The 11,870-nt window shown below is 55.4% G+C and overlaps 1 protein-coding gene across 3 annotated transcripts in view; it reads right to left on the bottom strand.

The window, feature by feature from the left end:
• Positions 1–743: 743 nt before the first annotated feature.
• The window catches only part of CPEB1 (cytoplasmic polyadenylation element binding protein 1), a 37,745-nt gene continuing 26,618 nt past the window's right edge, over positions 744–11,870 (bottom strand). Inside the window, exons 3-11 of one of the 3 annotated variants that reach the window (XM_009276325.1) lie at positions 11,051–11,277; positions 9,191–9,440; positions 8,761–8,874; positions 8,566–8,655; positions 7,423–7,559; positions 5,989–6,187; positions 3,392–3,486; positions 3,048–3,128; positions 744–2,206 (exon numbers count right to left, since the gene is read on the bottom strand). In XM_009276325.1, the coding sequence (XP_009274600.1) occupies positions 2,096–2,206; positions 3,048–3,128; positions 3,392–3,486; positions 5,989–6,187; positions 7,423–7,559; positions 8,566–8,655; positions 8,761–8,874; positions 9,191–9,440; positions 11,051–11,277 (1,304 nt within the window). In that variant the 3' untranslated portion in view covers positions 744–2,095. Of the gene's footprint in view, positions 2,207–3,047; positions 3,129–3,391; positions 3,487–5,988; positions 6,188–7,422; positions 7,560–8,550; positions 8,656–8,760; positions 8,875–9,190; positions 9,441–11,050; positions 11,278–11,870 lie in introns of all 3 variants that reach the window. The other 2 variants (XM_009276324.1, XM_009276326.2) reach the window with 2 other exon arrangements.

Consider the following 11,870-nt stretch of genomic DNA (forward strand, 5'->3'; position numbering starts at 1 on the left):
CGCTGGCCCCGGGCTGCGAAGCCCTCAGCAGCACCCCGCTCCCCCGGGTTGGGCTGGAGCAGCCGAGGAAACAGTTGCCCCAGGTGCCACCAGCTGGTCCCACATTAGGCCGCAATGGAGGAGGACACCGAGCACCCACAAACTCACACCACCCACGAGAGGGGGGTCTGGCCCCATGGGAGCATCACCCAGCCCAAAAAGATGAGGGGTGGCCACCCCAGGGTGGTTGCAGAGTTACTCACTGCGGGAGAGGGAAGTGGGGGGGCTTGAGGAAGGAGCCCAAAGCTCCCCCCCCATCCAGGGGCACCCAAGGGTGTCCACCCAGGGGATTGCACATGGGTCATGCTCAGCCCTCTGAGAGCTGGGGTCTCCCCCTGGAGCCCATCTCCCCTGCCAAACACCCCAGCAGGGTGTCACCCCTCGGGGGGGGGGGGGGGGGGGGGGGCAGACACAACAACATTCCCATTAACCTCCTCCACTTGCTGCTGTAAGTAGGGGAGCTCAAGCTGGAGCCCAGCTGCTTCTGCAGAGGGTCCCAAGGCACCCACTGAAGGAGCCTTTGCTAATTGGCATCTAAACGCATCTCCCAGCAGAGAGCTCCTCTCCGGCCGAGTCACCTACAGCACCCGTATGTTCCCACCGTGCCAGGCTGAGGCTCAGCTTCGCCCAGCGGTTCCACCACCACGAGCTGAGGATGAGAGACCTCGGCCCTCCAGCGCGCAGAGCTCTCACACAAGGCACACAAGCAAGGAGCACGAGAGGGTTGGGTTTTTTTTTTTGCTGCAACGTGTTTATTATGTGCCAAAAACTACACCACAGCTTACTCCACACGTCTGTAGGAGAGTGCAGTCTTGCCTGCATATACTACAATGAGGTAGAGACTTCACACACAGCTTCACGAAACCCCACAAAGAGCAGCTGGGATATGCAACAATGCAACATCAGCTCAGCAGGAAAAAAAAAAGAGGGAGAAATTATGACACTGGTTCTTTGGCACACAGCTTCCGATAGAGGGGAAAGTAAAAAAAAATAATAATAATTAAAGTTCTCAAATCCCAGCAGCAGCATTTCAGTCGACTGCACCGTTACTCCGTACATTTCGTAAAGGAAAGGAAAAGTACTTGTCCCCTCTAAGAGAAAGGGCTCCTATGAACCTTCATCTGTCCACCGAAACGCAGCCCTTTTTTAGCTAGTTACAAAAGAAAAGTAAGTCCTGTGACTTTGTGATTAAAAACCTCTATCAACCCCCCTTAAGTGCAACTTAAAAAAGTGCAACAAACTATTTAAAACTATATACAGCAGCTCAGAGATCGTTTATCCGGTCCAGTTTCAAATCCAAAAAAAGCCCGTCCTGTTCTGTTGCAAACCCCTTGATTTACAACTTTCCACCAGCAGCCCCCAGACACAAATTGCAATAATGTTAAAAGCTGCCAGGAAAGAAAAAAATCTCTCGTTTCAAACGACTTAAAAACTGTTTAAGAGTGTAAAAAGGAACTGGTAAAAACCCTCGAGCGTAAAATATGAAATATGATTTGGTTTAAATGAAGAGCAAAGTCTCCTTGTTGTTACAGTAAAAAACGCCAGCTGAACATTCAGTTTATGCCGTTCAGATGGGGGTTAAATGAATGGAAAGGCACTGTATGGCAACTGCAAAAAAATGGAGCCAATGAGACCTGCATTATCACCATCAGTATTGCAAGGAATGTAAAAAAGCGCCTTTAATAAATAAAAAACCTAGGTGAAGGCATCTGCATAAACACCTTCTCAACACGTGGCCCTTTTTTTTTTTTTTGCTTCTCATCAGCAAACTAGGAACCAAAGTCTGGGAACTGCAGAATCGCTTGAGGGGCGCTCCCCCCCCTCAAAAAACCCCCAAACAAAACCCGACAAAATTCACTGTGCATTAGTGCAGAAACAAAAAGACCAGCAAGTGCAAACGTGAATGTAAGATTTTTTTTTCCCCGTTAGTCCTCAGGAAGCGCGTTCCCAGCCTGGGTCTGGCACCAGCAGGCACGCTCGTGCGCTCTCCACTTGGCAGGTTAACAAAAGGACTTTCTCCTGCGCCTGCGGCAGCCCCCGAGCCTCGGCGGCCTCTTTAGCTGGAGTCTCTGTTCTTCTGGTTGCGCATCAGCGGGCGGTGGTGACGCAGGACCTCCATGGAGTGCTGCCAGTGCCAGCAGGAGCGACAGAAGTACTTGAAGCAGATCTGCGGGGAGAGCAGAGGGGCAACGCCGTGGGGCAGGGGTTTCGAGGCAAGGCAAACGGACACTGGCCTGCCGGGAAAGTGGCATTTCCCACCCCCTCCCCGGTTTTGCAGCCCATGAGCCCACACCAGCACAGCGGATCTTTGAAGCGGAGGGAGGGAATTCCAGCAATGCTGCCGGAGGGCGTGTTGTGCCAGGCTTCGCAGTCCCTTTTAAAAAGGTTTAAAAAAAACCCCCAGGATCTGGGCACTGGCTGGAAAACACCTCCTGGGGGCACTTGCAGGCAGGGTCTGCCAGCACTCCCACTGCCACCTCTCTCAGCAGAGCAGAGCATGCTGCTGCTCATCTCCCATCTAGACCCTGCAGGGAGCCACTGGACCCTGGCCGAGCTCCTTTGCCCACAGCGAGCAGAGGTCAGCCAGCATCCCCTGCATTTCAGGCAGCTCCGGGACCGACTGCAGAGTGACAGCACTCCAACCTCCAGCTTGTCACGGCGCACAGAGCAACAACCTCCCCTCGGGGTCAGCCCGCTGCACACAGCGGGCCCTGGTACTCTGGCACAGCACCAGCAGAGCCATGGCATCCCTGGCTTGAGGCAGGGTGGAAAGCTGCCTTTGCCTCCCGGTGAGCACTGGAGCTGCCCCCCAGAAGGGCTGCACCTCCTCCAAAACAAGGGCCCACCTGGGGCTCTTGCATGAACATTTCATCCTTCCCACTCAGCAAGGGACAACAGGCATCCCCAGACACTAAAGCAAACGCTGCTGCGGGAAGCGGAGCCTGCTCCTCGAGGAGCCCCCCACCAACAGCCAGGAGCCGAGCACAGCCGGCAGGGGAAAGCCTTACCTGGTCTCTGCAGAAGAAAGGGCCGGGCTGGGCGCTGCAGACTTGGCACATGGAGTCCTCCAGGTACGGGTCAATCTGAACCTGCGGGAGAACCAGGCAGTGGGCACGGAGCGGTGCTGGGGGCAACTGCCTGCTCCCTGGGCAGCCCCTGTGGCACCGACCCACCACCCTGGGTACCCCAAACCCATCACCAGCACCCCTCATAGCAGGCGGAGCAGCAGTTCACCACCTCCCTCTGCTTCCACAGCGATACGGGGCAGGCTACACAGATCGTGGTGCTCCCAGCAGTACCACCCATCACACACAGATTCGGCTCCCCGGGTTGCCCCATCAGCTCCACTCACCTTTTTAGTAAACTTGGTAGTTTTGATTTCCACAAACGCAGCGGTCACTGCCTTCAGATAGCTGCGCTGGTTGTTAAAGGTGACACGGCCAGACCCTGGAACAAGCCAGACCACAAGTGTTAGACTGACCCAGCACCTACAGCAGGAACCAGCGGAGGCTGAGAGGGAGCTGCTGCCAGCACCACCCCTTCCCCCGGCGCAGTTCAGCCACTGGCAGGGAAGCAGCTTTTGCAGGGAGACTGTATCCAAGGCCTCATGGCTCTGCCTGCCTCCTTCCCCAGGCGGTAACAAAAGCACAGCAGGCAGCTGGGAGCAGAAAGGCTTTTCCACGGACACCTCCAGGCTGGTAAGATGTGAGGTTACGGGCGGCAGCGCTCCCAGGAGGACTGGCAGCAGCCAGGCAGACAGAGGGAGGCTGCCAGGGCACTACTGAGGCCAGCACAGTAGCGGGCTCCATGCCTGCACCCAAAATAAGACGGTGCTGAGACAGCTCAGCAGCTTTTATTTTGAGCCTCCCACTCATCCCAGAGCCTTGCATTTTGCAGCTTCATTGCCAGTCAGCAGCATTCCTGCACCACTTGTTTCCAGCCAAGTTTTGTTAAGCTCCAGGAAAACGTATCTGTGCTTACCTATGAGTTTTTCTCGGTGTAAAGGGAGCTTTGGGCTGTTACAAGACAGTCCTGCATGCCGGCAGATTGATAGAGCTCAGCTCACCACCAACAGCCACAGTGCAAAGCATTACCCAGAACCCATCCACTCCTCTCCTGTAGCGTCACACAGGACACAGGCTGGAGGGCCTGGATCTGGTTTGGGGTTACGCTGTGTACGGGGATTGCAGCTGCACTCAAGGGGATCCTTCCTCTAAGGGGGTCAATTCCGTCTCCTAGTGGGACACCCTGAAAGCTGTCCGGGCAACAGCTTTCTCTGTTGACCCAGAGCAACTGGTCTCAAAAGGCAGCTCCTCCTAACTACCGTCAGACACTGATTTCTCACAGTACATGCCTCCAGCAGGATTACCCTCTACCCGAGATGATTCAGCACAAGGCAGGTTATACACAGTGGTCTTCCCTTGAGGAGCCTTCTGCCAAGCCAGGGGCAACAGTCAAGCAAGCCTGGGGCAGCACCTCAGCACAGGAGATGCTTCAATCAAAATTAGAGTACAGTTTAGTTACCAAAATTGAGTTCACATTGCTGTAACTAAGACAACTTCAAGGGTGGAAGTGCCGGTCTGCTGCTGGGAGCCAGAGATCTCACCTACTTGAGGGAGTGACCTGGGCTCTGCATGAAGCCACAGGAGGTTTTAAGGTCATGCTCTAGGACTTCACAGTGCCTCACGTGGCAGCTCAGTGTGCAAGACTTCATCCATGGTCATACTGGAACTAAGAATTTGCTTAACATCTCATACTTCCGTTCCCAACCCCTTGGGACTGTCCCCCCCACACCACTTCAGTGGTAAAGCACTGCAGTACCACAGTCCTAAACCCAGGCCTTAGGCACCAAGTCTTGACCAGAAAAGCCTGAAAGCTGTCCAAGGACAGTGACGAGCAGCAGGCAGCTCTGCACTACCAAACTCTGACATTGCTCCTGCCTGGCAACACGCAGGAGATTCACGACTTGCTGAAGCCTGAGCCTGGAAAGCTGGACCTCATGCTCAAGCCATAGGGTTTTTCCACACAGACCAGTAACCTCAGTGCTGTCCCCTGCCCCATGAGGCCACCAGGGAGGTACATGGGACACTGCTGTGACATGTTTCAGCTCCTGTGACATGAGTGGCAAGTGCTCCATTCCCCTTTGGAAGGCTGTCTCAGCAGGGCACAGAGACAGGGCTGCTCTCTGGGTTACTACAGGGGCTGCAGAGGTCATGGTTTGGGGCAGCAGCTCTCCTCGTGAGCTGAGGTGGCAGCTGAACACCAGACTTGCTGCCTGCAGCAGTTTGTGGTTTCAGCCCCAGAGGGGGGGAGTGCTGTCCAAGAGTCACACTCATCCCCAGCACCTCTCTGACCCTAGGAAGGTTGATGCCCTGAGCTGAGGTGGACATGCCATCCCCCAGCAGATCCAGTCAGGAGACTCAGGGAAGCCTCTCCACTTGTGCTACCGGCTGCCTTGGAAGCCCAAAGCAACAGTGCCCTGAAGGGGATCCAAACAGGACAGCAGGGACAGGACACTGCCCACAAGTGCTGGTTCAACCGAGCTGCCCACAGCCCTGTCCTGTTCCCACTGCCCAACAGTGACACTTCCCCAGCAGGAAGGGCCAGCAGCCAGTGGGTCTGAGTTTGCCCTGACAGGCAGCAGGAGCCAGGGTAATACCCACAGCCATCTCTGCTCTGGGGATAGAAGAGCAGCTAAAGCAGCATCTAATGACCATTAACAGCACTGAACAAGGGCAGAAAAGCCCTTCAGCAATGCCTACAGAGATACTAAAAACCTCTAGCTGCTCTGGAATGATCTAGGACCTTCTATTTCCCAGGCATGTGAGCTCTGCCAGCCCTCCCCAAGGTGCCCCGGGCAGTCTTCCCCACTGAGGGGAAGGGGCACTCCTGCAGCCTCCTCAGAGCATGCTGTGGGTGACTACTGATCCTGGCAGGATCACCACTTACCAATGGGATACTTGTGCTTGTCCGTGTCGATGCCAGCGTAGACCACCCCTCCAAACAGGTCATACATGACTGCTGCCAGGGCCTCTGCGTTCAGCATCCCATGCAGAGCCCCCACAAACACAGTCTTGCTGGGATCAAGCCGCTGTGATGGACTGCGTACAAAGTTGCTGTCTGCCAGCACCCATGGGATCACCTGCACCTGAAACCACACACAAGCAGGTCAGTTGGCCAAGGGCCTGCAAAGCCACAGGCTGTGCTGCTCTACAGTGCCCTTGGCTGATGGCAGAAGCCATCCCAGACCCTCAGACTTCACCTCCAACTTGCAAATGCCCCTTTGTTATTGCTGCTCAGGGTCCACATTCAGGACACTACAGCTCTGGAGCTCCAGCCTTGCTGCAGACACCTCAGGAGAGCCCACAAGGCCCGATCAAGGGAACAAGAACTGCCACACCTCTCCGCTTGCAGCCAAACTGGAATCCAAAACACTGGTCCATCAGGGCTGGCAGCCAGGAAACAATCCATGCAAAAGTGGATTTTACCTACTGCCTGCACCTATGTTTACAGCCCAGTCAGATGCCTCCCTGCACAGAAGCCTGTTGGAGGAGATCAATGAAACAACCCACCCACTGCCAATTTCAACAGGAGCTTCCATCTGCTAGACAGCCGATATAGGGCTCCGAAGAGGAGAAGCTTCTGCCAGAGCTAAATCACCAAGCATGAAAGTGCTGCCAATAGCCAGACACTGGGAGAGCTGTCTGGAGTGCAATTAGTTTGTGCCTGTCTAGATAAGAGCCGAATCTCAATTCTTTAACTCCATAAACTTGTGCAGCTGTACCTGATCTATAGCTAAGGTCCCCCTTTACTGGAAGGCCAACCTGAGCCTCTGGCAGCCTCAGCACCTCCACCTCCAGAGCACAGGTCAGCCAGCCAAGGCTGCGCTGGGGAGCAGCTGCAGTTACAGCTGTGGATCCAAAATATCTGCCTGTGGTGAGCATGAAAGCCATTCGTTCTGCAAGCAGATGAGGTCTAATAAAGCACCAAAGGGATCAAAGTCTGTCTCCGCAAGCAAAGATATGCTGAACGAAGCATGAAGCAGTAAAATCCCTGTTCCTGTGCTCCTTTCCAGGTAACTAAGCTGCTCGGCTTCATGAAGTCAGGGTCTCCCCACAGATCCAGGAGCTCCAGGTCACAATTCCTGACACAAGCTGTTGAGAAGCACACAAACACCGATCTGAAACTTCCCTCCTTGCCCATGTCCAGCCCTACCGCAGGAACACATCAATTAAAGATGGCCAAGAGCCCGTTTGACTTCTGCTGCTCCACTTCAGCCCTGCTATCCTGGAGCAGAGTAACACTGTGCACCCCCTTGTCTCCAAGGATCTCATCAGCATCCCCTGCTGTCATCTGCAGGGCTACCCTCATGGGTCTGCTCACCTCTTTGCAGCGCATCCTGCGGCTGGACATCTTAAAGTAGTATTCACTAAGCCCATCAGGGCTCAGCAGGTCCTGGGAGCATGCCTGGAGCAGAGCACGCACAGATTTCTCTGACTCAAACACCAGGTAGACATATCCTTTAGAGGTGAAGGGAAAGAACCAGTGTTAGAACTGTAGCAGAGGAGAAACAGATCACCCCAGTTCGCAGACACCCTCAAAAATCACTCTCAGATGCCACCCAAAGTATCTGCACTCCATCTCCCTTGCTGTCCCCAACCCCTTCTAGGGGAGGGCAGCCATTTGCAGCACTTGCCCCAGCAGACTCTACATACGAGATCCACCCGTGATGCACAGAGCCTGGCCAAGCTGGGAAAGAGCCCGAACTCAGCACAGCACAAGGGGGCAGGTTGCCCATGTCCAGTGCCATGTGGGCCACTGTCCCCCACGCACAAAGCCACATCGAGACAAGTGGGCATCACCAGCCTGGCCAGTGTGCCCTGCAGGAAAACAGTCTTTGCTTCACATTTAGGATGTCTTGGCCCAGAAATATAGAGTTCAGGGCTTTAAAATCACTTCCATCAGTGCCAGCACTCTGTACCTTGCATTGCTCTGGTGACTGAATGAAGCCATTAGGCACCACCAAGCCTACAAACTAGTCACTCCTTACCCTGTAACTTACACAACACATCAGCCCAGCTACTTCAGACAGGATTATGCCCCAGGCACTGCTCAGCTCACCAGTCCCCACAGCCTGCCAGCTTGCTGCGGACACACATTTGGATTCGCCGCATGCGCTTTATGCCAAGGGTGCGCGTGCTTTGGGTGTCTGCGCTGGCAGTGAGGACTAGTGGCTAACGCCCAGAGAAAACCAGGCCCACGTAGGGCTCCAGAAGCACCAGAGAGGGTTTCCCCCCACCCCACGCTTCTGCCCAGCCCTGCTAGGGACAGGTGGGGACGCCAGGTTCAAGGTGACAGTGCTCTGCAACCCTGGTGCTGACCCAAGTGAGAGCGGGACATTTACCCTAGGGTGCTCTGTACCATCCAGTCACCAGCATGCAGCCGTACCATCCCAGCATCCGTGCTGTAACATAGCATGGGAAAAAAGTAACCCTACCGTGTCGCTATTACCTTTAGGCATATTACCTTTGGGAGGGCAGCGTGGGTGTTTGCCATCCTTACCAGGCCACTCCACACTCAGTGAGCCAAAAACACGGAAGGTGTTGATCAGTCCAGCTACAGACAGAAGGAGAGGAGTCAGCATCCCCCCAAAAAGCTCCATCCTACACGCTCCTGGTGTCAAAACCCAAGGCCTCAGTGCCAGGCCAAGGGGCTGCTCACCTTCCGTGATGTCCCATGGAACTCCTCCCAGGAACACTTTGCAGGAGTAGACAGGGTTCTTGTAGTTTCGGGGAGGCAGCTGCCCGCTCCAGGTGCAGGTTGCTTCATTCACAGCTTGGACAAGCACAAGCAACTCTCAGTACAGGACCGTTTACTTCCCACTCTCCCATGGGTCTCCAAGCAAATCCCCATATTCCACAACTACAGGTTCAGCAGAGCTGCAGCAGCAACAGGCAGCTGCCCAGACAGCCTGCCTGCTTTTCTGCCAGCAGGTAAACCCACAGTCAGGCTTGTGCATGAAGAAAGGTCTAATCTGCTGCAAACTCATGTCCAGCCACATTATCTGCACAGAGACCACCTATGTACCCTCCCAGAAGCACAGGACCATTACCACATACTGAAGCCTGCTGAGATCCACCATCCAACTTACCTGCTGCTTGCCTATGAAGCCTGGCTTCTCTTTCAATACTGAAGGGGTCTTCTGGAGAGTCCAGGAGATCCCAGGAAGGCCACGCAGATGCTCCAGGCCATCTTTTCGATGCACTGGCTGGGGAGGAAGTTACTGCAGCCAGGGCAGCTTGATCTTGATCCAGCCGCGACCCCACTCCCATCTTTAGGGGGTCTCTTGACACCCCACTGAGGGGCAGGAAGGGCAGAGGAGGGGAGATGCGAAGGCTTGACTGCAAGAAAAAGTCCACATTAAAACCCAGCTTCTGAGTAGGAGCACATAATACTGGAGGCCATGCATCACACTGGGGCCCTGCCCTCACCCATGGCAGGAGAAGGGGCTCTCTGATCTCCTGTTCTCCTGAGACCCTCTGAGGTCTGGCAGAGGCAGGAAAGCAGCCACCTCACCTGTCCCAGCAGCCTGATGGGACCACAGTTTCCCTGGAAGAGGCCTGCCCCTGCAGCCATTTCCCACTGAACCCATGCCAAATTATCAGCAGTGGGGATCATTAAGCAGGAGGCACCTTGCACAGCCTCGAGGACAGCTGCCACCCCCAGGGAGCACCAACCACCCCAGGAGGAGCCTCATGTTTTTCTTCAGGCCCTGCCTGCAGCAGGCAGGGCTTGCCAGCAGCACCCACAAGCTCTGCAGGCAGCCAGCTGGCTCTCGCCCTCTGCAGACCAGCTCCCAGGCCTGCCTGACCAGGGTGTGGGCTCAGCTGACTGCAGACCCCACTGCTCACAGGTTTAACATGCCTCTCCCCAGGGTGGAAGGAATAAAAGCATGGATTAATACAACAGCAGGGATGCGAGGCATGGTGCAGCTTAGAGTACCAGCCGCTCTGCGGATCTAGCTGTGCACTGCTGCAGCACAGCCACCCACGCCAAAGCTGTGCTGGGGAAGACCTGACCTTCACGAACAAGGCCAGCACAAAGCCCTGCTGCCCCACACCACCTGCCATCAGAGCCCAGGGTGCTGCAGCCACTTACAGAACCCCTGCTCAAGATCCTGATTCTCCAGGGTGGATCATAGGAGGATCAACTCCACATCAAGCCAACTGTGTCCTTCACACCCACCCCAACACAGGGGTCAAGGCCATGGCTGCACCACAGCAGAGTCAGGAGCAGCTCAGCCCTGGCTTTAGCCTCAGGTCCTGAGGACAAGCCATGCAGCAGCACCTGCAGAGCTGGCTGGAGCCAGGCTGTCCTGCTGGCACCCAGAGCTGCTGCTCACACTGCAACGCAGACCCAGCAGCACAGACTGGGTCAGCAAGACAGACACTCGCCTCACTCACTGGCTTCCAAATTTAGCTACGCTTTAGGGAATGGGAGCAGGCTAGACCCAGTTTGCTCTAGAAGAAACAGCCCTGAAATGGAGAAGTGCAGTCAGCAAACGGGAAGGGCAATGAAAGGCAGGGACAGGAGCTTTTGAGAAGCCCAGGCTGGAGCCTGGAGGCAGCTGTGCTGATCAACCACCTCCCTGTTGGGATCAGGGCACAGACTTCCTCCTGCCACACACCAGCTCAAGCACTCAGACCCCTCTGTGAGATACTTTAACCCATTAGGGCTGCAAGCATAAAGCCAAAAGGCCAAAATATTATTTAGGAGAAAAAAAAATAAGGATACTGCTAGTCTGTGCTGACTGGATGAGCAGTCCTTCTTCCAAACCCTGGGCTGCAGGAGAACCTCACTGTCAGTGTGGGGATGACAGCTCCCTCCAGCACTCCCTTCCCCTCCTGAGCAGGCAGGGCTGCGGCTTGCAGCCCCCCACAGCTCTCCTGTGCTCCCCAGAAATGCAGCAAGACACCAGGAACCACAGAGTGGGTGCAAGACCCAAACTTACAATCAAGTCTGAGAGGTGGTCAGAGCCAGAGCTGAACCCACTGGTGTCTGAGTCCGAGGGGCTGCTGGAACGGGAGTCCAAGAGGGAGCGGGAGTCCAGGCGGGAGTTCCTCAATGTCGGTGTGGAAAACTTTTCTGGCAGGTCCGAACCAATGGGGTCTAGAGGCAGGAAACCCAGTGGGGGCTTCCCCAGGACGTTCCCGAGAGGGTTACTCAGCATGCTGAGAACTGCAACAGAGAAAGAGCCTGTCAGTGCTGCAGCATGATGCACCTCCTTCCCTCCTGGCTCTCGTGGCAGAGGCCCAGGAGGGTACTGGGCTCCCATCAGCCCACAAACAGCTTGTCGTAGAGGTGGCACATCTGGCAGGTACCAACCCTCCGCACAGCTCCAGAAAGGCTGCACATCCTTTGCCATCAATTGTAGCACTGTACTGCACAGCTGGAGGCAATGGCAGCAGCCTGGTGTGGCCAACAAACACGAGGATGGGTTATTCTCCCAAGGCTGAGATCAGCCAGGAGATCCCACTTCATCTGGGAACAGAATCAGAAACCCCACGTCCCAGTTATGGACCTCATACAGGTGCTCCAGAGACAGGCCCCTCTGCCCAATCCATGCCGTTATGCCGGCATTTCTTGCTGCTTGTGCTGGAGCAAGCTGGGACCCAGGGGGGCAGCTACCCATGCAGTTTTAGCAATGAGGGGGCACAGACCAGGCCCATGGCCAGTATTTGCTGCACACGGCAATGGCCAGGCTGAGAAGAGCGAGGCCTGGCCCATTAGCAGGCATTTGCAGGCTCGGAGGTGGGATGCCGCAGACGTCA

The sequence above is a fragment of the Aptenodytes forsteri genome, unplaced genomic scaffold (assembly GCF_000699145.1).
Source record: "Aptenodytes forsteri isolate BGI_AS27 unplaced genomic scaffold, ASM69914v1 Scaffold113, whole genome shotgun sequence".
Taxonomy (NCBI): domain Eukaryota; kingdom Metazoa; phylum Chordata; class Aves; order Sphenisciformes; family Spheniscidae; genus Aptenodytes; species Aptenodytes forsteri.